The sequence below is a fragment of the Mustela putorius genome, unplaced genomic scaffold (assembly GCF_011764305.1).
Source record: "Mustela putorius furo isolate JIRA1106 unplaced genomic scaffold, ASM1176430v1.1 tig00000743_pilon_pilon_pilon, whole genome shotgun sequence".
In the NCBI taxonomy this organism is placed as follows: Eukaryota; Metazoa; Chordata; class Mammalia; order Carnivora; family Mustelidae; genus Mustela; species Mustela putorius.
Genome location: NW_025421464.1, coordinates 5,683,285 through 5,711,211, shown reverse-complemented (window position 1 = coordinate 5,711,211; position 27,927 = coordinate 5,683,285). Strand labels below are relative to the sequence as shown.

Below are 27,927 nucleotides of genomic sequence, written 5' to 3'. Positions count from 1 at the left end.
GATAAGAGAGACACCCGCAAACCCAGCTGGCTGAGAAGGCTCAGTGCAGACACCATCCTCTTTCCTGTGGGTTCTAAACCTCACCATAGGTTTGCCTACCAGAACTAATCCAAATGGGGAGGTGGGGCTTCAGGGAGCCCCACCCACCAGCAGGTGGCTGCTCTGAGCCAGGATTGGGAGCCGAGTGGGAGCCCTCTCTGACCCCCTCCTCCTACTGCCAGAGATGACACCGGCCTCTGTGACCCCGGTTTGAGCTCCAGTTTGTCCTTTACTGGGAAGTTCAGTCTCAAGGCCTCCTGTTTTGCTCCTTCCCCGGCATTCCCAACATCCAGTCCACCAGGAACAGTCTCTGGGGTCCCCTCGTGAGAAACAAAAACAACCCCTCTCCCCCATCTCAGTACTCACTCGGAAGCGTGCGACTGTTGCTGAGGCTGCCAGTGCTGGGCGGGGGGGAGAGGGACTGCAGGGAGACACTGTCCTCCTCCTGCGAGCAGCCCGCCTGGATGGCCCGCAGGTAGCTGTGGCTGCGGGAGCGAAAATAGCTGGGCAGCGGCAAGTCCAGTGCCTCGGCGGCTGTAGACTCGGCTTCGCTGCAGGCAGACTCGCAGGCTGCCTCATACTGGTCGCTCAGATCTGCCTCCCGTACCTAGCCGGGCAAAGGTGGGCGTCAGGGGCCAGCAGGGCCCATTCTGGAGGGACGGGGTGCTGGGTGGTTGGCTCAGCAGCAGGGCTGGAGAGTCAGTGGGGCCTTGAGTCAGCCCTCCCTTTCCTCCCATCTCGCTCACGATATAGGGTGGGTGGATGGAACCCTTAAGAAGTGACAGCCTCAAATTTGATTAAGGATATTTAGTGGGTCTTGAGTGTCCAAACTGATCAACTGATAGATCCTGAGGTCACATCTGAATTCAGCCACAAAGAAGGCTACAATCAATTAGTAATGTCTACCTTGAATGTTGGAATGGGAGGTGGCAGTAGGTGTGCTAGAAATTTACCAGCTTAAGGTCCAATTCCTTTACTTTCACAAGCAAAGAAACCGAGGGCCAGTGAGGGAAAGATACTTGCCAGGTGTACCCAGTGAGGAAGTGGCTGAATCAGTACTCCAAATATGAATTTAAGGAGGATTAATCTAGCCCTGGAGTAGAGAATGAATGTTGGGAAGGGAGTCTGGGACAGAGGCAGAGGCCTGAGATGAAGTTGACGTCATAATCTGGTAAGAGAAGATAAAACTGGAATGAGGGTAGTGGCAGTGAGGATTGATTAGTGATGTCTGCCAAGGGTGTTATAGAGAATGGTAACTGAGAGGTGGTGAGGATTGATTAGTGATGTCTGCCAAGGGCAGTATTGAGAATGGTGATATGTATGCAGTATGGAGAATGGTGACACGTCTGCTATTTGTCATCTCACACCTAGTTCAACGTTATCTAGATGGTTTCTAAGTGTCTCTCTAGAGATGGCCATCCAAGATCCTATAGATCTGCAGCTGAGAGTGTGAGCATACAGCAGCCTGCCACACATATACTCTCTAAGGGTTCTGGAAGGGTATGTTTGACCCAGGTCTTAGCCATGATGGCAACTGGAGACCACAGAGCATAAGCTGAGGAGTTGGCGAGCAAAGGATGGACCCTGACTGGAGGTCCTGAGGGGAGGCCAGGGCAAGAAGGGCAGGGACAGAAGTTGACTGAGCACCATGTGGAAGAAAGATGGAGCTGTTCTTGGGGCCTGCTCTGCTGGTGTGGCATCCAGGTCTCACCACCCTCTGGGTCAGAGGTCAGGTAGGTTTCCTACCTAAATGAAATGCCTGGCACTGCATCAGGTAAAATGACTAGACGGATCATCACCCAGTTGGGAGCATATCTATTTGGAAAGGTCTAAATCTGTGCTGTCCAATATGGTAGCAACTAACCATGTGTGGCTCTTTAGGTTTTAAACTAATTAAAATTAAACAAAAAAATTCAGTTCCTTAGCCACACTAGCTATGTTTCACTTGCTTATGCCACCTCATGGGAAAGCGTGTAGGACAGAACATCTCCGTCTTCACAGAAAGTTCTGCCGGACAACACTGATAAATTAAAATATAGGCCATGAGGTATACCCAACATTCATTTGGAGTGGGTTTGAAAGAGACAGGCGTTTATCCTCCTTGGCTGTGACCTGAAGTACACCGAGGAGCCCCTGTGATTGCCAAGGGCAATAAGGTCTTGCTTTGCGACTGCAGGCATGCCACAGCTCTGGAATAGGACTGCCGGAGTTTCAACCTGGGTCCATCACTTCCTTGCAATATGAATGGGGGCACGTCACTTAACTGCTCTGTGCCTCAGTTTCCCCATCTATAAATTAAGGGCTAACTGTAGACCAAATTTCCTAAGGTTGCTGTCGAGATTAAATGAGATCATTCATATCCCATGCTGGGAACAGTGTCAGGAGACTAAGTACCAGGTGACCTATCCCTATTCTTAGAGAGGGCTCCGTGGGGTGAGGGCAAGGATTTGTAAGTACTGGTTAAGATGCTTCCAAGCCCTGAGAGCTGAGGCCAGCTGGTCAGAGCTGTTGGTATGCATATCACTGAGGACATACTGTGGGCAGGGAACTCGTTGAGATTTTGTATGTTAACACATCACATCCTTACCACAAGCCTGTGGACATTAGGGGAGGAAGAGGGCACTGGACCCCTGGGGGCTCCCGAAAGACCTTCCCGAATAATGTGTTTGAGAAGAACTATGACATGAACGTGGGAGGCACATAAGCCTGCCACAGCTAGCATCAGGAGAGGAGGGGCCAATCTTCATCCCGCCCCTTGGACAGGTTCCTTGTCTTCTCCTGGCCACAATGAGGCGGTGAGCTTGGAGCCCATTTCAGCCTTTCTTTCTGGTCTCAGGGGCTGGGGCTTGGGAAGGAGGAGAGGGTCTCTTCTCGGGCAGGGTGTGTGTGCACAGGAAGGGGCACCCGTAGGGCAAACAGACAGCGTACCATGAGCAGCTTCACCCCCACCAAGTTTTGTAAAATGGAAAAGTCTCTGTGTTCATGCCAACACTCCAACATCCTTAAAGGAGAAACATTAGGGGATCTGGGACCTGGAGGCCAATACCACCAGCCCCCAGCTGCCAATGTGTCCAAAGAGAACAGTCTCTCTAGCTAGAAGATTCCCAGGGTCCACTTTCCTTTACTCTGGGATTGTTTCTTGCCCTATCCACGAGACCTAGCCCATTCTTTTCCATTTTTTAAAAGAGGAAACTCAGGCACAGAAAAGTGAAGTGAAAGGGTCAGTGAGGGAGAGGTCAGGACAGAGTGTGAGCCTCGACTCCATGCTCACCGGTGGTGCCTTCCCTGGCGCGGGCTCTGCTGGTTCCTGCCAGGGCCAGGGGCTGGGACCACTCAGATGCCAGGTCTCAGACCCAGCCCTGGGCTCTGGAATTGGGGTACGAGAGAAGGGCAAACATACTGACCTGCTGCTCATGGCCAAACAACTGGGGGATCAGGGAGGCCTGTCCAAAAATCTGCAGGAAAGAGAGGGGGAGGGTTATGGGGAGACCAAGGCTGGGGGCTGGGGTAGGGTATTCAGACTTGGCTACAAGAGGCTGGCTGGCTGGCCTAACATCTTCCCCAGACTGGCTGAGGCCTAGTCTGCCAGGTGGTCTCACTTAGCTTCCTCCACAGATGGGAGAGTTACCCCTTCTGGAGCTGGGTGCTACTGAGGATTTATACTCTGCTCTTTCTACATCTTTCTTTTGTTCTGGCCCCTGGGGGATGCCCAGTATACTGCCTCTCACCCAGGCAGGCAGTCCCCCCAACTCCCGGATCTACAGATTAGGCCCAGAGCCCAAAGCCTTCTCTTCCCTGGTCAGGGCCCACATAGTCCACGGCCTGGTGGGAGGGAGGCTGCTTCTGGCAGGAGTCAAGGCCTCAGAGACCCAGTCAGAGCTGGGATATCTCTGACTCTAGGACCACATATGTGGCTCAGGTCACTCAAGCTTCTGGAGGTGAGGGTTTGAGGGCTCAGAGGACCCTGGCCTAGGAGAGAGCTGGGCTGGGCAGGGGATAGTAGCATAGACCTGCTGGGGTCCCCAGCCTGGCTGATTCCATGGGCCTTTATGTACAGCCAAAGAACAAAAGTGTTCCAGATGCCGGGGCCAGGCAGAGGTGAAGATGGGGTGTGTGAGAGAAAGACAGAGAGAAACATGGCTGTGGTACCGACTAGAAGGAGTCAGAGAAAAATGTGAATGAGGGGAAAGAAAAACAGAGACAGATACAAAGACAGAAGACTGAGAAACAAAAGAACACGGTAGGATAGGAGACACAGGGAGGGAAGCCATCCATTCAGAAGGCTCCCGTGTGCCCTGTGCTACGTGCTGAGGACCAGGACAGTACAGGGAACCACACGGCAAGCTCCCCACCTGCAGGGAGCACCCAGTCTTAAGAGTGAGACAGACATCAATTAAATAAGCAGCTATAACTCCTGACAGTAATGGTGCTGTCAAGTAAATTAAGCAGGGTAAGGGAACAGTGTCCTGGGGGCTCCTTTCAACAAGTTACAGGGCAGGTTCCCCTGAGGTGACATTTGAATCAAGACCAGAAACACAGAAAAATCAGCTGAGCAAAGATCTAAGAGAGGGGTGCTCCTGAGAGAAGAAACAGTAAGGTGTGTGAGGTGTGCGAGGAGGCCAGTGTGGCTGCAGCAGGACAGGGAACAGAGCATCTGAGATCCCATGTGAGAGAGAGGCAGGCCCACACGCCGCTGAGTAAGGAGTCTGGCCTTCACTGCGGGCAGGCGGGAGCTACAGAGGGTTTAGAGCAGGGACATGGTGTGATCTGCCTCACATCCTTCACAAGCTCCCTATGGCCATTGGGAACACAGAGCAGGTGGCAGGCCTGGAGCCCAGAAGCCTTGGTGGGGCCTGCATGAGGGTGGCAGGGACAGAGTCCCAGGCTGGGGTACTCTACTCCTCCCCAAGTCTGAAGTCAGTCTCCTTGGTCTGGGAATGACAGTGCTGAGAGGTCTGGGGACTCCAGGGGGGGATGCTACGGCCAGATGAGGAACAGTGGAGTGGTGAGGGGAGGGGATCCCAAAGCTTTCCAGTTCTAAGCAGTGTATTAGCCCGGGCAGTGGGGCTACACACAGTGGGCCCTGGGGCCTGTCTCCGCCCAGAAAGGAGGCTCGGGCTGCACCTGGGGCCTCGCCTGCCCCACTCTTTTACTCCTAGCAGGTGTTGCCCTCACTGGGCCTCATCTCCCCATCCACACCCTAGGGGGAGCCCTTGATACTTGGCTGGTCTTCCCTTTGCCAACCCCAAAGTACTGGGCACATGGCGGGGACTGGAGTCCTGTTGTATGACTGACAGCCCTGGACCTCCGCCCAGCTCTGCCTCCTCCTTGCTGTGTGATCTCAACCAGCTGAGCCTCAGTTTCCTCATCTGTGAAATGGGGATATAAATAATAAGCACACCCATCCCTGGACATGGCTGTGAGGGTTCAAGAACCTGGGAGTTAAGAGAAAGAAAAGTTCAGCACAGCGTGCTAATCGATGTTAGTGGCAGGGGTGCCTAAACCTTGGAAGTCCAACTTTCCTCTGAGCCTGCGGGACATGGAGGTCCAGAATGGAGAAGCAACTTTCCCAAGGTCATACAGCAACACAGCAATATGAACCATAAAGTTAGCTACCCTTTGCTGAGAACACTACATTCCTATCTCAATTCCTCATAATGCTTTGAAATAGGAATTACCACCCTTCTGTGTAAATCAGGAAACTGAGGCTCAGGGAGGGAGTGACTTGTCCTGAGTTCATACTCTCGGTGACAAGACTGGGACTCAAGCTCAGGTCTCCAGTTCTCTATCTTCAGGGCTCCTGGGTCTATAGCAGTGGTGTGGCTCCTCCCTGAGGGCTCTCAGCTCAGGCCACGACATGCCAGGCTCCCTGACCACTCTCCAGCCACAGGACAGTCAGTGGGACAGACATATGTACACAGGCAGCTATGGGAACAAAGACCAAACAGAAGCACAGTGAAGACATATGGGGACCACTCGCCAGGGGCTGGGCCTGGATGTCTGTCCTCCTGGGTGGGAGCTGGGCTCTTCCAAGCTCACTGTCCTGGCTAGCCGCCACCCTCACCTGGCTGATGCAGCTGGAGTCGTTGAGGCTGTCGCTGACGGGGTTGTAGTCCTCTTCCCAGCTGGGACACTTGGAGGGCAGCAGCATGTCCACGGAATCCAGGCGGTCCAGACTCCTGGGGAAGGTGGGGAGCAGACAGGGCTCAGCCCACCCATTGTTCAGCCCGAGAAACAGGCTCAGACCAGGAAAGAATGGCCAAGGTCATCGAGTGCAGAGGGAAAAATGGAAGTCACTGCCAGCCTGTGTAGTGTTGGGAGGGGTGAAGATGGGGTGGAGGGGTGGGTTATGGGCACTGAGCAAGGGGAGAGCTCTCAGCTCTCTGACTTGACTCTGGAGGAGGCCGGTCTTTCTCACCTGTCATCTCTACCGTAGCCACGAGGTGGCAGCACAAGCTCACTTTTAACCATTTCAACCCTTGCTTCCGAAGCCAGCCCGATTCTACAGCCCCCTCCCCCGACAGGTCTGGGGCAATTCCAATGGCTGGAAAGGGAAGGGAGGTCAAGGCTCACAGCCTTGATCTCAGGCTGGAGCTGCCCAAAGTACATCAGTTTCAGCACAATATCCGGGTAACTTCCACCAGGCCCCCAAAGACACCACTTCTCACAGCTCCTGCTCTTCAATTTTTCTCACACCTCCCTGACCCTGGGTTTCTCCCTCACTAGGCTGGCCAGTGAGCCGAGCCTGTGAGAGTGGAGGAGACATTCCGGGAGCGCCCACCTGACGGGAGAGCCCGGAGGTCTCCAATGGGGCAGGTTAGCCTGTGGGCGGGGCTCCCAGCAGGCAGTGCAGTGAGTTTTAACCCCACTGCTCTGGGGTTAAAATCCAAGCACCCAACAGCTCAGGCCTTGCCCTAGGTGGGCTTGAATTGGAATGGAGTTTCCTCAGAGGGTGACCTTGGGCAAGTCACGACCCCCTTGCCTATGTCTCAGTTTCCTCACCTACAAAGTGGCCTGCCTGCTTGGGGCCATAATGAGGCTTTGGAATCACACTGAAGTGCACTGGGCCAGGCACAGAGCCCAGAGTGCGGCAAGTGCTAACAGATGGCGCCCATTACTATAGCTACTATTATTATTTATTCCCTCTCATTCAAGGTCTGGGCCTGGGTCCCACGCTCCTCTCCCACCTCAGTGCACACTGGTCATTCATAGAAGTGCTTCCAGGACTAGAAGGGGTCTTAAAGATCATCTACCTTAGCCCCCGCACTTAAAGATGGGGAACTGAGGCTCAGAGAGGGGGAGATCTGGGACGGGCCAGTGATGTCCTGAATTCCCACCTGGAGGCCATTCCCTGCCTTCTGTCCCCCAGTGCATCCCTTAAGCAATTCCCTGTCACAAGGAAACTCCGGGCTTCTCCGAGTACACTGCCCCTCCCTGCTCCTCCTTGCCTCTCCCTGCCTCAGTGCTCTGTCAACTTACCTGCTCTCTTTCCTCTGTCAAGGTCCTCCCAGACCCCCTCCTCCTAGAAGTCTTGACTCTTGGCCCCCGTAGTTTAGGAACTAGGACTAAGCTGGTTTCCTTAACTCTTCTTTTTGTTTCTGACTTACTTTTGTTTCTTTTCCTCAAAGAACTTTGAACCCCTCCTACTAAGTTTTACTTGTTTTGTACTTGATGATGGGCTTTCTGTAACGTTTTTTTCCTCCTCTCATTCTTTTCTGTTCTGATCCCCACAGTGACTTCTGCATGTGAAAGCCTCACCTTTCTCTAACATTTTAATTGTTGCTCTCCCAGTGCATGAATCTCATTTGTTCATAATTTCATTAACTCTTTTAAGTCTTAAAGCAACGGGAAAGGGCTTGACGGTGAAATTCCAGGCAGGGTGAGGGAACAGGTGAAGGCTCTTCACCAGCTTTTGACTTCTGGATACACTCTCCTCCCCAGTCTCGGAGCTCACCACAGGGATCAATTACAGGCGCAAGGGCAGAGGGGGCTCTGGCCTCCCCCCGCCCCCCCGCAGTAAGTACCTTGTTGGTACAGGTGGTGGGATCACTAGGGGCAAGGTTCTCCTAATCGGAAGAAGAGGGTTCCCTGGCCCGGTTCCCCTGTGGGAATGGAACTCACGTGGTGATGTGCCTTCTGGGGACACAGCCAGCCACTCTAGAGAGACTCTCCTTATTGTTTGCCAAAGGAAGAGACTCACTGCTGGTCAGGGTTTAACTGTGGGGGGCTTATGGGGGGGCTCTCCAGAGTCAACTCGTCAAACGAAGGGCCAACCTAAGGACAAGGATCTCAGGGAGAAGGCTAAGCTAAGGCCGGGTTTACCTAGGGAGCCTAGATCACTGGGAGCCCGAGTTCACCTGGATCTGAGGCTGTGAGGCAGGATTCACCTTTGGGGCGGGGCTTTCCTAGGGGGCCACAAGAGCAGGAAAGCGAGGTTCCCAGAGGTGGGACATACCTGTGAGGAGCTCACCTAGGGACTAGCCCGGCCAGTGAGCGGAGCCTGTGAGAGCGGAGGAGGCTTTTCCGTAGAGCTCACGTGCGGAGGGCTGGGAGGCCTCCAACCCCGCAGGTTAGCCTGTGGGCGGGGCTCCCAGCAGGCGGAACTTGGGAGACCTCCCAGGACCTGACTCGGACTCCCGAGCCGCAATCCCGGGGGGCGGAGCTCCGGGGGGGCCGGGCTAGCCTGTGGGCGGGGCTCTAGGTAGCGGGGCTGCGCGCTCACCTGCGGGGGTTGCTCTGCTCTCCCAGCGACTGCTGCGTGGCCCTCAGGTAGCTCTGGCGCCGTGCTGCCGTCTTGGGTGAGGGCTTGGGGCTGCCGCCGGACTCGTCGCTGTCCTCGTCGCCCATGGCCTTGATGTAGCTGCCGCTGCGCATGCGCCTGCACGGGATGGGGCCCTCGGCGGCGGCGTCCGCCTCGCGCGGGGACAGCAGCGCGGTGCTCCACTCGCCGCCGCCGCCGGGCACCTGAGGATGGGCGGACAGACCTCAGCGAGCGTAGGGCGGGATCGGGGGGGTGGGGCGCAGCGCACATCGCAGAGCGGTACTCGGGGCCCTGAAGCGCCCCCGCTCTCCGCCTCGGGCAGTTTCAGCCTTCCGTGATGGGTACTGCTGTTGAAGCCACCCAGCAGCAGGGCAGAACCGGGGGCTGGGAAGGATACTTGAGTTCCAGAGCCGGCTCGGCCACTTGTCTCAAGCAAATCCTCGCCTCTCTTAAGACCTCAGATTTCTGCACGGATCCCAGGGTGGGTGTGCCCCAGCAAAACCGCTCAGGCTGTAAGATCACAGTTGCTGCCCACTGCAGTTCCCTTTCTGAGCACCCACTGTGTTCCCATCACGTCACCCTGCTATCTTAGAGGACGGCTTATGATCCCACCACACAGATGAGAACATCAGACCAGACTGAGGCCCTCAGACCTGGCACCAAGATCCTGTCCTAGGATGGGGGTAGGGATAGGGAGGATTGGTCAGAGGACTCCAGCACAGTAGTAAAGGGGCAGGGTCCTTGGAGCCAATGGACATCCTGTATCCCTTACTAGTGGGTAAGCCCAGGCACAGAGGTGCGGAGGCCGGTGGGAAGGGGCTGCCACCCAGGTGGTGACCTGGAAAAAGGGCTGTTTTGCCATCTGACAGGTATACACAGTGGACATTCACCCCATGATGAAAGATCCCACACATCTTAGCACTTACTAGGTCTCTCAGCCCAAGCACAGAGTGAACACAACTTGCCAGGTGCACACATCTCAGAGAGCAAACGTACATTCTCCGCCCCCATCTCACCAAGGACACGCCCACAGCAGCCACTCATTACTGCGCGCCCCTGGACAAGTACACAATGTGAACCCAGAACATACTCGCACCACCCCCCACCGAACACAGCAGCCATCACCGCAATGCGGAAACACTGCAGCCTGTCCCCATCTCACCGCGTCTTTGCCTCGACACATACAGAGTGCACACCCCCGCTAGGTTCAACACCCTTCATCACCGAGGCCCGGGTGACACACATTTCTCAGTGGACACAGAATCACCATTCTTCACCACATACAAAATGCACACAGATGCCGTGTCCTTCTAGATGCCCATATTGCCAGTGACCAGTTCTCAGCTGAGGGATGGTCCCAGTCTGGGACTCCCACCCCAGAACCCCGTTTCCCACCCCCCCAGCTAACTGCCCAGCTGGTCACTAGGGCCCACACATTCTACCTCCCAAACCATTTGCTAGTCCATCTTCCCTGGCTCCACCTGCCCCTTGGGAAGGTGCCCTTTGATATTCCTGCTTAAAACCTGTTGCTACCCCAGCACCCACCCCCCACCTCCCAAGCAGAAAGCACAAACCCCAGGGCCCACAGAGACTCTCTTTCATGTGTTTCTGAAGCATTTTTCACATGATCAGACCAAACCACAGCATTCTGAGAGGGAGCCAGGTCACACAACACCCTCTCTGATGTTTCTAAACTAAGGAATTGGATTGAGAGCCACAAAAGCCTTAAATATATAAAATACTGCCTAGATTTCCATTTTCCTTCTATTGAAAAAAAATAGCTTTTCCCCCATAGTTGCACCATCTTTGGAATTTTTATATAGCATGACAAGAGCTTGGGGCTTTGTCAGCGTTTGATGTTCATCTGGTTCAAAATGCATCTAATGTGTTCCCAAAGGCTGGCCAGGCCTGTGCTGGTACACCCCCCGGGATGAAGGGCTCACTACCTACAGAAGCAGCCCCTTCCATCTTGGTGGGTACTGAAATCTGCTTCCTGTAACTTCCACCCACAGCTTGGGTTCTGCCCCAGGAGCCACACTCAGCTCTTAGCCCCTGGCTTTGCTCTCGAGGGCCCCAGGGAAATGCATAGCAACAGAGATGTCGCTGAGCCTTCTGCTGCTTTCCGGGAGTGTGGCTTTGCAAAGTGCATATTAAGTTCCTCAATAAACATTAACACTTGGGAGGAGAAAGTTAGTCCCCCAAGCTGGGTTAGGGCCTCCTACAGCCCTCCATGCTGATCTCCATCACACTCCACTCACACTGATGTGACTATCTATCTGTTCATGCATCTTTCTCTCCCAGTATCCTGATAATCAGGATTCTGTCTTATTTATTTCTAGCTTTGTTCACTTTAAATGTCCATCTGTTCTTCTAGCCCTCTCTCTTCTCACATTTCCTGAGCACTCTCTCTCTGCCAACCCTGTCCTGGGCCTTCGGGGCACACAGCTGCTTCTAATGTGGTCCCCGTCTTCAAGGAGCCCTTGGTCTGGTAGGGCTAGCAGGCAGGAGGCTGGCATGTAGAACACCATGCAATTGGTCCTCTGAGGATGGTGGAGGGCAGAGCTTCCAGATTTGTCCTCTAGAGGGCAGGTACACATTTTAGTACCTACTCTGGGCTGGCTCGGAAGAAACTTAATCAGTGTCTGCCGAAAGCATGACCAGTGGAAGAAATCCCCTTATTAGCAGGTACCACCAGACACCCATTTCACAGGCGTTTACTCACAGGAGCCCAGAATGAGGCAACTTTCCAAGTAAATCTGTGGTCCAGCTAAGTCTCAGAACAGGGGCCCTCCCCAACATTCCTTACTCTACCCCTAACCATGGGAGGGACCCACCTGCAGGTAATGGTATGCTAGACCCTGGTGGCAGGATTTGGACTTTAGCAGGCTCTTATCCAAGGTGGCTGAGGTCTTCTGGCAGACTTCGTGGGCGTGGCTGAGGGTCAGAGTGGACCAGGAGCCCCGCTTGACATAGTTGGTGTCAGTGCCCACCCCAAGGCTGGGGCAGGCAGCTGGAGGTGCGGGAGGGGGTGGTGGGGCAGTCAGCTCAGCGGTGTTGTTTTTGGCTGCTTTGAGCATGTGCCCGCTGATGGTGTTGTAGGCGTGCATGAAGTAACGTGGCTGGCTGCGTTCTGCCTGTCGGCCGAGCGTCATCAGCCCGGAGGCTGGGCCACTGCTGCGGAAGGCGCCACCCTCGCCGTCCAAGTTGTCATCAGAGCTCCACCAGCCCGAGATGTTGGAGCGGCTACGCCTTTTGGGTTCCCCAGCCTTGGCCCGTTCCTTGCTCTTGGCCCTCCGGCCCTTGCCGTCCTCCAGGCCACCTTTCTTGCTGCCATTGCCACCGACCTTGCCTGCTGTGCCCTCCAGTGAGGGCGCCTTGGTGAAGAAGAGCCGCTGGACCGAGTGGACCAGGTGGCGGATGCGGCCAGGACTCTCACCACGGGCCTTGGCCTCACCACGGGGGAACTGGAGCGTGCTAAAGCCATCGCGGTGGATGGGCAGTTGCTTCTCAAACTGGTCCAGGAGGTTGGCAGGCAGCCGGTTGATCTTGGTGGCCTGGGCATGGCTGGGGAAGGGGCTCTCCTCTGGCACCTCGAAGTGGGAGTTATAGTGGATGCGGGGGAAGGTGCTGCTTGGAGGTGGCAGTTGGTTGTTGAGGGGGAAGAGACCATCCCCAGGCAGAGTGTTCTGGCCAGGGAAGCGAGCCTCGCGGGCAAAGGCCTCCGTGGGCGACAACAGGTAGGGATTGCGGTCAGGCCCTGCGAACAGGGGCTCGTGCGGTGGGTCCAGGCTGTCGGAGAGGTGGCGAGGGCGGCTGTCACCGAGGCCTTTCATGATCCCGGCCCTCAGGGCAGGGGCCGTTGCCCTAGCGGGGCGCCCGGGTTGCGTTTCCCAGGCAGCAGCTATCCTGGGGAGAGAAAACAGAGAGGAAATCAGCTGAATTTGGAGGGGACAGGGTGCCAGGAATGTCACCCAGACCCCTACAGATCTCACGATTGGAAGGGTTTCGGAGGACTCTTGGCCTACCTTTCACACTGCCGGGTGGAGGACAAGAAGACAAACACAGACCCACATACCGTGTGTGTCAATCCAAGTCACAGCTCAGGCTGGCAAACTGTTAAAAAAAAAATCCTACCTTGATGAACATGTCCTCATAATAACCTGGAAAGCCAAGTCTGAACTCAGATCAAATTCCACGATCGAATGTAGTGGGAGGGGGGAGTGGCTCACCCTGTTTTCCTCCCATCTCTGACTTATCCTTTGCTACAAGGAGCCACGTACCCACATGCACCACAAGTTCACTCCATGTGCTTTCAGGCCTAGGGATGGCCCAGTCCCATGGGCAGTGCAGGCCACCCATGGGAAGATCCCACGCTGGCCCTGGAAGCAGGCCTGGGGCCATTTGGTTAGGGAATTCCACAGTCCCCGGTATCCAGAGTGTGGCTCTGGATGAGCATGTCCTCTTGGCCTTGGAACACTCTTGCCTATGAGTGGTTCAGCACGGTTGAAAGAGGGCCAGAGAAGCCTTCTAAAGAGTAGGGCCTATCTCACCTGAGTCTGAGGGCAGGACTCTCCAACTCTCACTTTAGCAGAGGAATCCTACCTACATCAAATGCACACCCTCTATAAACATCTGCTTTGTCCCTCATCAGATGTCTACTGATGTGACTTCTGGGCTAGGCGCCCGGGGCTGCAAACAGCAGAGAAGCCAATAAGCTCATTAGCTCATCATTTATGGCTGGAACAGATCAATGACAGTCAGCCTGAACAGTTCTCAGTGAGTTCTATAACTGGGGCTCGTTCTCAGGACTGGGTGGACAGGACAAGGCCCTGCGTCGGGGTGGCATTTAGGTGGAACCATGACTCAGTTTCCCCATCTGTAAAATCAGACTATTGGACTGTATAGATCTTCCATCCAAGCCCATGCTGGAAAAAACAGTCTTAATACTTGGGCAAGTACCTTTCCTTTTTGTGCCTCAGTCTTCCCATCTGTACCACGAAGCAGAGGGGAGGTTAGCCAGGTTTCTAAGGCCTGTACACACCACCAGCTCGACTCAGAGGAGTCCCACGGCTTGCTATGGACTGTGTGCCTGGTGTGCTGAGAATCTGAAAGCCATCAGTGTGGCTGGAACAGAGCAAGTGGGAACAAGGGCAGTAGGGGTAGAGATCTTGGAGCACTGCGCCAGGTCCGAATGCACAGGCTCTGGCAGAAGCCAAGCGTGGTAGGCAGAATGATGGCTCCCCAAAGTTGCCCAGGTCCTAATCCCCCAAATCTCTGATTATGTTACTTGACATATTAAAAGGGTTTTTGCAGATATGATTAAGGATTTTGAGATGGGGAGATTATTCTGGATTATCTGGAGGGGTACAGATCTGGGGTCTTTTTAGGAGGGAGGCATGAAGATATGATAGAAGCGGAGGTCAGAGGGGGATGAGGGTCATGAGCCATGGAATGTGGGCAGCTGTTAGAAGCCAGAAGAGGCAAGGAGTCAGAGTCTCCTCTAGGGCTTCCAGAAAGATTGAAGTCCTGAGACTCATTGTAGACTTATAACCTCTATAACTGTAAAATAATAAATCTGTGTTGTTTCAAGCCAGTAAGTTTTGGAAATCTGTCACAGCAGCCACAGGAAATTAATATACCAAATGGGTTCTGGTGTCTGAGACTCCTTCTCACCCCTCAGAGCAGCTCTTAAGGCAAATTCCAGATCCCACCTAACACTGCGTCAAAAACACTGGCCTCGGTGAAACTCCCATCATAGAGGTGGGGAAACTGAGGCCCTTAGAGGGCAACAACTGCCTTGGGGTCACACAGTGGGTCCAGTGGCAGTAGCAGTGGGGGACCCCACAGCTATTCCTAGTCCTCTGCAGCACTGCCGTGCAACTGTCCCGGGAAGCTGGCCAGCCCCACAACCTCAAGGATCTGAGGATTATTTCCTTGGACCTAGATGTTTCATGATCAACTATCCCTAAGCCTTCTTAAGCCATGAGACTTCAGCAGGGTCCACCTGGCTCAAGTTCTCCGTCTCCCTGCCAGACACCCTCCTTGCCTCTAGGAGCCTGATGGACCCCATCCTGGAGGCCACAGTATTGTCACATCCATCCTTGGATCTTTGCTCCCACCAGCTGGCTCAGGAGAGCATTTATCTCCAAGCTGGAGAGGATGTCCACTGACTGACCTCTTTTTATTTTTTTTTTTTAAGATTTTATTTATTTATTTGACAGGCAGAGATCACAAGTAGGCAGAAAGGCAGGCAGAGAGTGAGAGGGGGAAGCAGTCTCACTGCTGAGCAGGGAGCCTGATGTGGGGCTCAATCCCAGGACCCTGGGATCATGACCTGAGCCGAAGGCAGAGGCCTCAACCCACTGAGCCACCCAGGCGCCCCCTGACTGACCTCTTTAACTTCATTACCCCATACCCTCACAACAGCCACAAGAGGTGGGGGGCCATTATCTCCATTTTACAGATGGGGAAACCAAGGTTGGGAGGGATCCTTCTAGCCCAGGCGAAACAGGTAACTTCAACGCCAGCCACCCCATCAGGGTTCCAGAAAGTCAAGAATCCCTCTCCATTCCAGCTAGCAGCGGCTCCCTCTGGGCAAACCCCTTCTTGAAGACAATTTCAAGCAAAACCAGCCCCATATCCCTTCTTGGCTTCCGTACAGCCCCTCAGGGCCGCAGTGATCCCCGGGCTCAGGGGCCAGCCTCCTTGTTTCTCTAGCTGGAGAACTGTATGTGCGGCCATATGTCCTCAATGCCCACTCAAGTAAGGCCAGATACTGAAAACTGAGGACATGATTTGCAAACACAGCCCTGCTGGCTCGTGGGCTTGGCAGGGGCCCGACGCCTCAGAAATGCTGGAGGTGGAGAGGGCTGGTCACCAGGAGCAGAAGACAGTGGCCGGGCGCTGGCCTTGAAGTGCACACCACACCCAGTTCTCTCAGCCCAAGGCCCAAGCTGGCTTCAATATCACATCACAGGTGCCTCTGATCCCCAGGAATTCAGGATTGCCCCAACAGGACCACGTGAGCCTGGGACCATGGCTGCCTCCCTAAGCCTCAGACTGTGTTTGTCAAACGGGGCCAAGAGAAAGGGAAGAGCGGGCAAGTGCTTAGTGAATTGTGAAATGCTGGCACACTCTCATTCCCTGGGGTACAAACCGTGGGCCACAACCTGGTGGTGGTCTTGACTGATGAGGCCCCGCACCTGGCTGGTGGGGGGAATTGGGTCCCTGTCTTGGAGGTGCCACCAGGGTTACAGGAGGGAGAGTGGGGGCTGCCACCATCAGGGAGTCCTCTAGAGACCCAGATGATTTAATGACCACAAATAAACTCTCAACTTCTTTCCTTCCTGTGACTGGGCCCTCATTATTTAAAAAAGTCCCTTTCTCTGACTTGTGGGGCCCGCGTGTCTGTCCTTCCACTCCACTTTAAACGTCAGTGCCTCCCAGGGCTCTGAGTGGGGCATATGGTGTCCCCAAATCAGCAAAATGCTTCAAGGTCACTCAGTGGGGCTCAAGCCAGGCACCTAGGCACCACCCTGAATTCTTCCCTCTTCTGACTTTCTATGTCCTTCCCTGGCAACAATGCCCAGGGTGCCTGGAAAATGATCCACTCCCCCCCCCCCCAGTCTACATCCTGTAGTCTAGGTGGAGCCAGACCTATCCAAGAACCCTAGGAGTGGACACATGACCCAGGTCTGGCCAATCAGAGCCCTGCCTCCCTGAGCACTGATTGGCTCAGAGATGGGAACAGGATCCTCCCTAGCCAATGAGAGTTGGCCCTGGGAATGGCTGGACTCTTCGGAAAGAGGTGCCCTTCTCTCTGTTAGGGCTGTGTGCTTGGCGGAGCGTCAGCCTGGAGTCCTTTGTTGAGATCTTGGTAAGATCCCATACGACAGTTGAGACTTTTTGCTTAAGTTTGAGTTGGGTTTCTGTGTCTTTCAACAACAGCCTGATACGGGCCTCATGAACAGTTGGTCACTACAGCGACTATGGTCACTACAGTCACATACAGGTGACTATGAGTGCCCCTCTCCCCCACCCTGTATCTCCTGTGGCCTCATCACTGTGGTGCCCAAGACTGACTTGGGACTCTCAGCTTCTGCAGCCCTGTGGGAGGCGGCGGCAGGGGGGTGGTGGTGGTGGGGGGGGGGTGGTGGAGGGTGTTCTCTAGCTGCTGGAGCCAGCTCTGCTCACATGTGGCTGGCAGGAATTGCCAGAGACTTAACAACCCTACCCCCACCCCCAAACCAGCTGCAGCTCTCAACTGGTGTCTGTTGGGGAGCTGGTGTATAAATACCCCAGCTCCTCTACCTTTCAGGTGGGACAACTGAGGCATGGGCTCTACATGGACTCCTGAAGCTGCCCAGTGGGAATGAGTTCCAGTTTTCTGCAGTGGTCACTTGCCTGATAACACTCCCTTCCCTGACTTACCTCTCCCTTCCCACACTGTGCTGCCTCTTCCCAAATGAGGTACTTGCCCTTGAGTCTTGAATCTTTGTCTTGGGCCTAAACAAAGGCCCAAGGTCTGGGAAACCTCAGCTATGACAGTCACGGAATCACAGTGATTCTGCCTCGGTTGTGTCTCCTGGTGCCATTTCCTCTCCGGATCCTCTGCCTCTGTCCCTCCCACCACTCACCTGGACAGCTGAATAGCCTTCTCCCTGGTCCCTCAGTGTCCACTCGAAGACCCCTGCATGTTCCAAACTGCAGCTGGAGTGATTCTGCTAAAATACCAAAGCACTAGTGTTCTTCCTCTTCGGTGGTTCCTCTTGGCTCTTGGGACGAATGCCTGACTCCTGAGCCTGGCATTCAAGGTCATTGGAGAGCAATTCTCTGTAGACCTCTGACTGTCAGCTCCAACCACATAGCTTGCTGGAGATAAAGAGTGTCAGCCTGGGGAAGGGACAGCATAAGGCCTCACAGCAAGGCCACTCCAGGTCCGTTAACCTGGGTCTCTTGACTCAACCCAGGGTACAGCCCACTGGCTCACCTGAAACAGAAGGTCTGCAAGGGAAGGGGCCAGGATTGCCAGCAGAGGAACAGGGTGTCAGGAGGGTGGGACAGCATGAGGCAGTACCTTAGCAGAGTGGAGGTCTGGAAGGCCCAGCATGGTCTAGTATTTGCCAGTTTCTCCAGCCTCGTCCCCCGTCCCTTGCTCCCCTTGCCAACAAAACTCATTACCTTGCTGGATTTCCTACATAGTCCTCAACACTTGTGGAAATTCACATATTCCTTGCTTGCTGGTTTATTGTTCATTGTCCCATGGGTTTGTCCTGTCCAATATGGTAGCTACCAGCCACATGGGCTATAGAACACCTAAAACGCAGCTAGTGTCATTGAGGAGCTGCCTTTTTAATTTTAATTAACTTAAATGTAAACATCACATGTGGCAAGTGGCTACCATATTGGATAGTATAGTTCTAGAACTTAAAATCCAACTCCAGGAAGAAGCCTCTTCCAGCTCCCCTTCCTAAAGCTGGGGTCCAAGATACTCTAACACCCTGTCCACATTTTGTAGTTGGAAACTTAATTCACTTATTTTCTGAGGCTTAATATTCTAATATATGTTTCATTGGAAAAGCTATACATTTCCTCCTGAGTACCTATTTGGCATCATCTCATGGATTTTATTTCCCCACAGGTTTTTTTTCCTCCTCTTTTAAAAAAATTGAGGCGAAAAGCACGTAACACAGCATATAATTCAGTGACATTCAGTACAGTCACGATGCTGTGTAACCTCCATCTAGTTCCAAAACATTTTCTTAGCCCGGAAGAAAACCCAGTACCCAATGAGCAATCACTCCCTGTCCCTTCCTCCTTCTGGCTTCCAGCAACCACCCGTTTGCTTTCTGTCTCTGTGGATTTACCTATCTCCTATGTATTTTGTTTTAATTGTGGTAAAATGTACATAACATAAAAATTTGCCACTTCAGCCATTTTGAAGGGTACAGTTCATTGACATTCATCACCTTCACAACATTGTACAACTACCACCATTATCTATGTCCCGAACTCTTCATCATCACCCCAAACATAAACTCTATAAACATTATGGGGCACCTGGGTGGCTCAGTCATTAGGCATCTGCCTTTGGCTCAGGTCATGATCCCAGGGTCCTGGGATCGAGCCCCATGTCTGGCTCCCTGCTCAGCGGGAGCCTGCTTCTCCCTCCCCTGTTTGTGTTCCCTCTTTGTAGTGTCTCTCTTTGCCAAATAAATAAAATCTTAAAAAAAAAAAAAAAAGAAACTCTGTAACCATTAAATGCAAGGACTCCTTATTCTCTCTTCTCCTCCAGCCCCTGGTAATTTCTGATCCACTTTGTCTCTATGAATTCACCCATTCTAGATATTTCATATGAATGGAATCAATATTTGTCCTTCTGTATCTGGCTTATTTCATTTAGCATAATATTTTCAAGGTTCATCCGGATTATGACATGTACCAGAAGTTCATCCCTTTTTATGGCCGAATCATATCTGGACGTACGCAGAGACACAGTTTTGTCCATTCATTTGTTGATGGGCATTTGGGTTGTGCTTTTGGCTATCGTGAATGAGGTTGCAATCAAGAAGCGATGGCCCACGAGTATCTGGTTTGAGTCCCTGCTTTCAATTCTTTGGGGGTATATACCTAAGAATGTAATTGCTGGGTCATATGCTAATTCTGTTAAACTTTTTGAGGAACTGCCAAATGGTTTCCCACCATCTTACATTCCCACCTGCAACATATAGGGTCCAATTTCTCTACGTCTTTACCAACAATTATTGTTTTGCTTTTTTGTGTGTATGTGGGTTTTTTTTTTTTTTAATTATACCCATGTTAGTAGGTATGAACTGGTATCTCATTGCGGTCTTGATTTGCATTTCCCCGATGACTAATGATGTTGAGCATTTTTTCTTGTGCGTATTGGCAATTTGCGTATCTTCTTTGGAGAAATGTCTATTTAAGACTTTCACTCATTTTAAAATTGGGAGATTTGTCACTTTTTGTGGTTGAGTTGTAGGAGTTCTTTTTTTTTTAAGATTTTATTTATTTGAGAGAGAGAGCGTGAGTGAAGGAGCATGAGCAGGGGGAGCAGCAAAAGGACAGGGAGAAGCAGACTCCCCGCTGAGGACTCCAGGATCATGACCTGAGCTGAAGGCAGACCCTTAACCGGCTGAGCCACCCAGGCACCCCAAGAATTCTTTATATATTCTGGCCCTTATAATATGATTTGCAATAGTTTTCTCCCATTCAGTTTCTACAGGTTTTAAATAGGTGGGGTTTTTCAACTTTTCCTGGACTGGTCACTTACTCTTTCCTTCCTCATTAGCACGTATGGTCTCCCTGCCCCCTAGCATCCCTTAGTTTGTCAGTCCCACAAAGAACATGAGTCCATATTCCCATAATCTCCTTGTGGGCAAGGGCTGGTTCTTCTCATGCGGGGGCCAGAGGAATTAGAAAGGATCTGGAAATGGATGAACGTGTAGTGGACACCGGAATGGCCACTCAGGTCCCTCTTCAAGATGGAGGCACTCACGTCTCCAGCGGCCAAACCCTGGCTGCTTACAGTTCACACTGGGCAATGCTAGGACTTACTCTCAGCCAAAGGGAGATGCCTCACCCACGGTTACACTCCTTTTCAGAGCAGCCAGCAGCCAGTAACTGGTTGATGTATGGGCACCAAAGCTTGGCTCCCTTTCCCAATTCAGAACTACTTTAATGGGCCATCCCAGACCCAGAGCTGCCCGTGGGATCAGCGGAACCTTTCTTGTAATGGTATCTCTATCTGGCTCCTCCCTCTGCCCGATCCTGTACCCCCCACCTGTCATAGGTCTTCCCAGCAGACTTCCTGTCTTCCTCAGCATCTCTTCTTGGGGAACCTAACCCTAAGACAGGACATAACTGGGTTCTATTTCTTTCCCTCCTTACGGACAGATATTCAGTAATTCAATCACTCCTCTTAAGCCTCAGTTTCCCTTTTGGGGATGCGGATCCTTTTCAAGATTATGATGAGGATTCATTGTGATGTCATATGGAAAACATCTGGCACATAGGGCTTAATGAACATCAGTCATGCTCCCCTCCTCACCTCACTGTGCTTTCCTGCGGACAAGCCGATGCCTCTGGGGCAGGGATGTGGCAGAGCATCATGCAAAGGGCACGCAGCTGCCTCTGGATTCAAATCCTGGCTCTGCTCTTGGGGCAACCGCAGACTGGTCACCCAGGCCTCTGTTTCCACCATCAGGCCGTGGATGTTTGAGGGAAGGTTCTGTGGGCATCTGGCCATGCTGATTCCCTCTGAACACTCCTGGTCAGAGTTCCTGGGACCCTGGGAGCCAGTGCCTCAGCCGCCCAACCCCTAGCAGTGGCAGGAGCTTCACCTTGGGGAAATCTTAAAATAGGCAGGCCTGGGCCTTGCAGGGGAAGCAGCTGGCAGCCTTGCGCTGCCTTTGTCTCTGAGCTATACTTAGGCCCATCCGGGTGCCCATAATTATCTCTCATTAATATAAGCCTCATTGCCCTCACGGAAACATGGAGGAAGTCGCGGAGCTGCTGCCTCCCTTGGAACGCTCCCTGCTCTGTGGTGCAACAGTGACTGCTGTCGCTACCCTCATCCACACAGAATGGGGCCCCCCTGCGTGATCCCCACTTGTTCTGGAGCCAGAGTTGGCCTGTGAGCTAATTAGGGACAAGGCCAGGAACGGAACCCAGCATGGCTCTTCCTGATGCAAAACTCACCTGATTGCATCATCCCCCTAATCTAGAACCTTCTGTGGATCCTCTTCTCTCCTCAGTTCAAACTTCTTGGTGAGGCAGTCAAGGCCCATGCTGATGCAACCCCAAACCCTTTTCCCGACAATAACAAACCCACTTCCCCTCTTGACAGCTGCTCCCTTTAACCAGCTCAGATCCCTTCATACTTCTTGCCTCTGTCTTCTGTATTCATTGGGATCAGAAAGGCTGGTTTGGTCTAAGATTATATTAACAGAGACAGAGAGTCTAAATGAAGGGAGGGGATAGTTCTCTCGGGAGTGAACTGTGTTAAGAGAGAGACAGAGAACTAGAGCAGGGCATGGGAGGGTGAGCCCAGAGATGAACAGCTTGGAATGATGTGGGTGGAATGACACAACATTCTGGGGACGTTCACCACAGTCCACGGCCAGCATAGCCACTGCCGTAGGCCTCTGCAGGGCAAAAGTGTGGAAGGAAAAAAGAATGGGTCCTGTGGAGCCTCCAGGACCTGGCGCTGTCTGGGGCAGGGGTGGAGGGGGAGGCAGGCCGCATTCCACCGTGACTTCATCTCTGAGTACCCCTCCCATTCCCCTCCTACACTCCTCACCACACCGGCGCTCTCTCTTGCTGGCGTCTCTTCCTCTGACCTCTAATTGCTCGAGGAACTGGGTGCTCTTTGCTTCTCTTTACCCTCTCTCTCCTGCTGATCTCATCCAGACTCATGGCTTTAAACACCACCTCTATCTGACAATCCTAAATTTACATCTTCCGCCCAATCTCTCTCAAACGCCAGACGCCTATCCCTGCCTCCCTGACATCTCGCTCTGGATGTCTGACAGGTCCAAAATCGAATGCCTGATTTCCCACCCACCCCAACCTGTTCCTCCCACCGTCTACCCCGATTCCGCTCATGCCAGCCCCATCCTCCTGCTCACTCAGGTCAGAAACCTCACGGGATCATCCTCCACGCCTCTTTCTCTCAGCACCACAACCCATCACACAGCAAATCCTTCAAAACAACTCCACCTTCCAGATATCCCAGAGTCCCACCACTTCTCACCACCGTCACAGCCCTGCCCGGGGCTGGCCCCCCCATCGCCTCTCCCCCAGACGACAAGGCTCCCATGGTCCTTAGACTCAAAGCCAATTTTCCTACTCATCTTGTTTCTTCTTGCTTTTCCAACTTCATTTCCTGCCCCTACCCCCTTGGGCCTCCATCCTGTTCCTTGAACACGGGTCATTAACTCCCATCTTGGGGCTCTCGCTCTTCCTGTGGCTCTGACTGCAATGCTGTGTCCCCCTCTGACCACGTGACTTGTCCTTGCTTCCTCCGGTCTCAGCGCACGGGCTCCCTCTGCAGAGGCTGGCCCCACCCCCGGGGCAGCACCTCACCTGCCAGCCCTCTGCAGCACTGCCCGGATTTAGGCCTGACAGAGCTTGGAACCGCAGGGACAGGGTCTGTCTCTGTCACTGCTGGGTCCCCAGCAGGAGAGGCTCCCGTAGCTTTTGCTAAATCAAAGACCTGCAGAAGGTCTAGGGGGATGCCTAGAAATGGTGAAGACCGTGAGGCAGCTACAGGATGGTGCGCTTTTCCACTCCAGCCCATCACAGTGATCACTTATTGAGCACTTACTGAATACACGGTGCTTCCCGTATGTGAACTCATTTCACCCTCAACACAGGTGTTCCTGGTGGCGGTGAGGAGTCCCCGGTGGCAGCGTCCGAACGCACCCCAGTGGCCCCCATCCCTGGGTATTCACGTTCCTGTGTATGCACCCCCACCACTCCCCTGCCGCAACACGAGCCAGGGCTGACGGTGTAACCCGTAGGAGATCGTGGAAATGACTTCTGAGGTGGGTCAGAGCAGACGTTGCAGCTTCCGCCTTGCTCTCTTGGACCTCCAGCCCTGGGGGAAGTCAGCCGCCATGTTGTGAGGAAAACCAAGCAGCCCTCAGGAGAGGTCCATGTGGGGAGGAACAAGGTCTGCTGGCAGCCCGCCTTAACGTCAGAACCATGGGACGAGCCACCTTGCAAATGGATCCTAAGCCCCAGTGAGGACACTGGCTGGTGGCTGTCCCTGCTGGCAACTTGACTGGAATCTCAGGGAGACCCTGGACCAGAATCCCCCACTAAGGGTGCTCCGGGGATCCTGACTCTCTGAAACTGGATGAGATAATATATGTTTATTGTTTTAAGCCACTGCCAAGTTCCGGTATAATTTTTATGCACAAATAGGCAATACACCCATGAGAAAAAGCACCTTGAATGGCAAAAGGCAACTGCTCTAGGCCCTCAGCTGGTGAGCAAGGTGGGTGCTGGTGTGACTCAATCTGACTCCTGAGGCCACATTCTGTGGCTTTGGCCACAAGGCTGAGGTTCCAGGATCCTTTTCATTTATGACAGCTCCGTTATCCTGATGAATTCAAGGTCCGAATTGCTTCCAGCCTAAGTCTGTGTCCATAGCAACTGTTTGAAAAGCATAACATTCCATCAGCTGGTTGTTTGGACAACAAGATAGCAGGCGATGGCTCCAGCAGAGACCCTGGGTTGGACTGCTCGGGACCTGGGGCCACCACTTTGCCTGCTGTCCCCAGAGCAGGGCCTCTCTTATGCTCCAAGCTGAATTTCTGTGCCACCAATCCTGACAGTGAACTCTGAACCCAGGGCGCGGCATGGGGCTGCTGCAGGTCCTCTGATGTGAGGGGCACGGATTTGGGGCCAAGGGGTTCTATGGGGATGGGGCTGCTCATCAGGCCTCTCTGAGCCCATGCCCCTTTGAAACCTGCTTAGGCTCAGCTGAGGGTCTGGAGGTGACATACCCAGCACACATCTTTGTGTGCTCGGTATAGAAAAGACAGAAGGAAACAGGCCTAGACCCTCAGAGCAAAGGGACCACAGAGGCAGAGCCACAGAGTGTTCCTTTTAAAAACTCAAATAGAATTGGTTCACCCAGGTCCCTTAGATTCCTTCAAGGTCTCCCCTTGCCCTCAGGCAAAACTCCAGCCTCCTCATCCTGACTCAGCCAAGTGGGCCTCATTTGTATTTCCTGCCACAGGGTCTTTACACATGCTGTTCCTTCTGCCTGACATTTTCCCTTTTGACTCCTCACATAATCCGGCTGCTTCTGTTGACTCGAGTTTCTGCTCAAACGTTAAGGGGGCCTTTCCCGACCCTGTATCTAAGACGGTTCCTCCATGCCATCCTACTTCCTCTCTTCACGCCCTTCTTGGTTTCCTTCAAAGCACTTCCCAGGATCTCTGGGAATTCTGCTTGATTCCTTGTGCACTTGGCTAATATGTATCTCTTTATGTTCTGTGGGCTCTGAGATTGGGGGGTACCATGCCAGTTTCATTTTCCACATATGGCTGGGACCCAGGAGAGAGTCATCACTCAGGAAGTGCACAACAGCAGTTGCTAAATGAAGTAGTCAGAGTCTCAGAGGGAAAGGAGCTAGAGAGAATTGGAGCTGCCCAATGGTCGTTGATTGCTGGCTGAGCTGCCCCATATTCCTTTCTTGCTTCTTCCTCATGTCTGGGTCCCAGATGGGCTGGGCTGGTGTTTCTGTTCCCCAGAAGCTTCCTGAAAAGGCCTGTCCCTAGCCTCTTTTCCCACTTAATAATATTCCTGAAGCTCAGAAGAGACATCCCTTCCTCCAAGAAGTCTTCCCTGACCTTGCAGATGGGGGTGGGGGTCAGGGCTCCTCTGAGTTTCCCTCTGATGGGAGCTCCCTCACTAAGGAATCATAGACAGTCCCAGGGGTGCCTTTGGACCAGAAGCAGGACCCTTCCCAGAGCACGCTCTTATAAATGGTCATGTGTGAAAAGGATGACATTCATTCTGGTTTGCCCACGTTCTGCCTGTTGCCCTGAGTCCCTGATGGCTAGTGCCTTGTTTCATTCTCAAAAGTGTTATGATTTAGATGATGCATTATATGGCTATCCATGCAAGAAGGAACATGGGTCTGTGGCTGAGATGGAGGAAATGAAGCCTGGCCTGAGAGTCTTCTCTGGATTTCTGAGCCAAGACTCCCTTGATCCATGGGAATCCGGGTCATCCCACCCATACCTGGGAAAAACCTGATTTGGTGGGGGGATAAGAGGGTGACGATCACAACCGCCCCCTTCCCCTCCACCTCCAGACCACACCTGGGGATGACCATTAGACACTCCAGGCCTTGCCGCCCTGCTGCAGCCACTCCCTGCAGCAGCCTCAGGGAGGGCTGAGGACAGACCTGCCCCTGCAGGCAGTGCAGAATGGAGGCCATGGAACCAGCCTCCTCAAGTGTGAATCCCAGTGCTGTGCGATCTTGAGCCAGTTACTGAACCTCCCTGAGTCCAGTGTCCTCCAAGGGCTGCTGGCAGAGATAAACGAGTTAACATAGACAGATGACTTGGCACAGGACCTGTCACACAGTGAGTGTTCTACAAGTGTTCTCTGTTGCCATCCTTCTCAACAGGACCCACCATAGGCAACAGGGCTGGGCAGCTTCCTGTTCAGCCACTTGGAAGTCCAGAGAGGGGATGGAGCTTGGCCTGGATCACACAGCATGTTGGAAGCAAGTGGGATTTGAACCCAGGCCTCTGGACTCCTAGGTCAGTGCTCTCTGGAGGTCTCAAACCAACAAGGGGTGGGGGTGTTCTAGGCTGTGGACACTTTCTAAGTGGCTCTCACTCCTCTTCACACCCACAGAGCCTAACCTTCTAGACCTGCTTTAGATATTAATTGAACTCACATATAGTTAAGTAAAAATTAAAATTTAGCTTCTCAGTGCCACAAGTCACATTTACATGGCTCGATGGCCACATCTGGCCAGTCGCTACCACAAACAGAGTGCAAGATAGACCATGTCCATCAGCACAGACGGTACTAAGGGACATGACTTGATCACGGCATATCGCTGCTGCCTGTGATGTTTACATGGGACCTGAGGGGACACCAAAGGGGTCTTACATCTGCGGTCCACAGAGACCCTGTCTAAAGCCTACAGATTGAGGAATGTTCAGCCCCGAAACTGTAGTATCTTGTCCACAGTTCTCATGCTGTGCTTTGCTGACTAGGTTCCAGCAGGGAGCTGGGACTCATCCAAGGTCACACACCAGGTGGAGGCTATGAGGGGCTCAGGTCTCCTGACTCTGTTCCTGCCCTAGTACCCCGCTGCTCCGGCTAGAGAGTCAGCAGTCAGGTCATGCTTGGCAGAGCTGCTGTGATTAGAAATGAATTTCTGCTGGTGAACAAAAGCAAAAAGATTGCCCTGGGATGATGAAGGGGGAGAGCTGGCCGCAGCCTCAGAGCGGGGTGCCCATCAGTTCCATGGACGATTCCCCAGGTCACACTGGTTGACTATAGGGCTGGGAAGGAGGCAGAAGCTGGGCTCCTCTTCTCCCTTTCCCATTCTAGCACATTCTGGAAGGACCTCAATAATGGCCTTAGCTGCCATTTTCAAGGCAGTATTTGTCTTGCTCATGGGGGCTGGGGCCCTAGCTGACTCACTGTGTGGCCAAAGGAAGGTCCCCTTCTCTACCTTGGATTTCTCAATTGGAAAATGGAGATAATTATCCCAATGGTGTGGGGTCCTCACGAGGGGCCAAATGGGACTAGCTGAATGGGAGGGCGTTGTCCACAGGGGGTGCTAAGGGCGGAATAGAGCAAGGGTTAGATCTCCTTGGACTTGGGTTTGAATCCTGCTCCACCTCTTCCCAGGGATGTGACCTCGTGCAGGTCAGCTGGCCTCCCCAAGCCTCGGTTGGGAGGACGGGGAGTGAGGAGTGACATCAGTGGGTACAAGATCATTGTGAGAAGTGATGAATGCGTTCTGGAAACAGACAGTGGTGACAGCTGACAATGTAGGGATGTATGTAATGGTACCGCATTGTACACTTTAAAATGATTAATACAGTAAATTTGGTTAAAACGTGTGTCTCCTCCCTCAATTTTTAAAATTAAGATACTTCACTTGTAGGATGTTTACCAGATGCAGCAAGAGCGTGTCTGCAGGGCACCCACGAAAATTTCTGGTAGGTGCTCGATAAAGAGGAGCTGTGGTTGTTGCACGAGACTTTCAAGACCTTCTGGAGCTTACTGGTCAATATATGTATGTAAACGCGCTGTGCTCTGCATACATAAGCACCTGTGTATACATAAGGACTTCATATGAATTCTTTTGAACCCTCAGATCAGCCCTGTGAAGTACATCCTATCATTGGTCCCATTTTACAGAGGGAGAGTTGAGGCACAGAAAGAAGTGACTTGCCCAAGGTCGCACAGGCAGGATTGGAAGCCAGGCAGTGTAGCTCCAGAGCCTGTGCCTCCAGTCAGCTCCCTGAGCTACCTCTCAGCTTTCAGTAACAACATTCCATCTGCTACCAGTTCACAGAGCCCTGGACTTGTGTTGGGGCACATGACCTCTACCCGCC

General features: G+C 53.1%; 1 protein-coding gene across 2 annotated transcripts in view; it reads right to left on the bottom strand.

The window, feature by feature from the left end:
• The window catches only part of DLGAP4 (DLG associated protein 4), a 136,483-nt gene that overhangs the window by 69,177 nt on the left and 39,379 nt on the right, over positions 1-27,927 (bottom strand). For both annotated transcript variants that reach the window (XM_004746498.3, XM_004746497.3), the window contains exons 2-6: positions 11,635-12,706; positions 8,762-9,003; positions 6,104-6,218; positions 3,444-3,494; positions 406-646 (exon numbers count right to left, since the gene is read on the bottom strand). In XM_004746498.3, coding sequence (XP_004746555.1) covers positions 406-646; positions 3,444-3,494; positions 6,104-6,218; positions 8,762-9,003; positions 11,635-12,633 — 1,648 coding nt within the window. In that variant the 5' untranslated portion in view covers positions 12,634-12,706. The remainder of the gene's footprint in view (positions 1-405; positions 647-3,443; positions 3,495-6,103; positions 6,219-8,761; positions 9,004-11,634; positions 12,707-27,927) is intronic.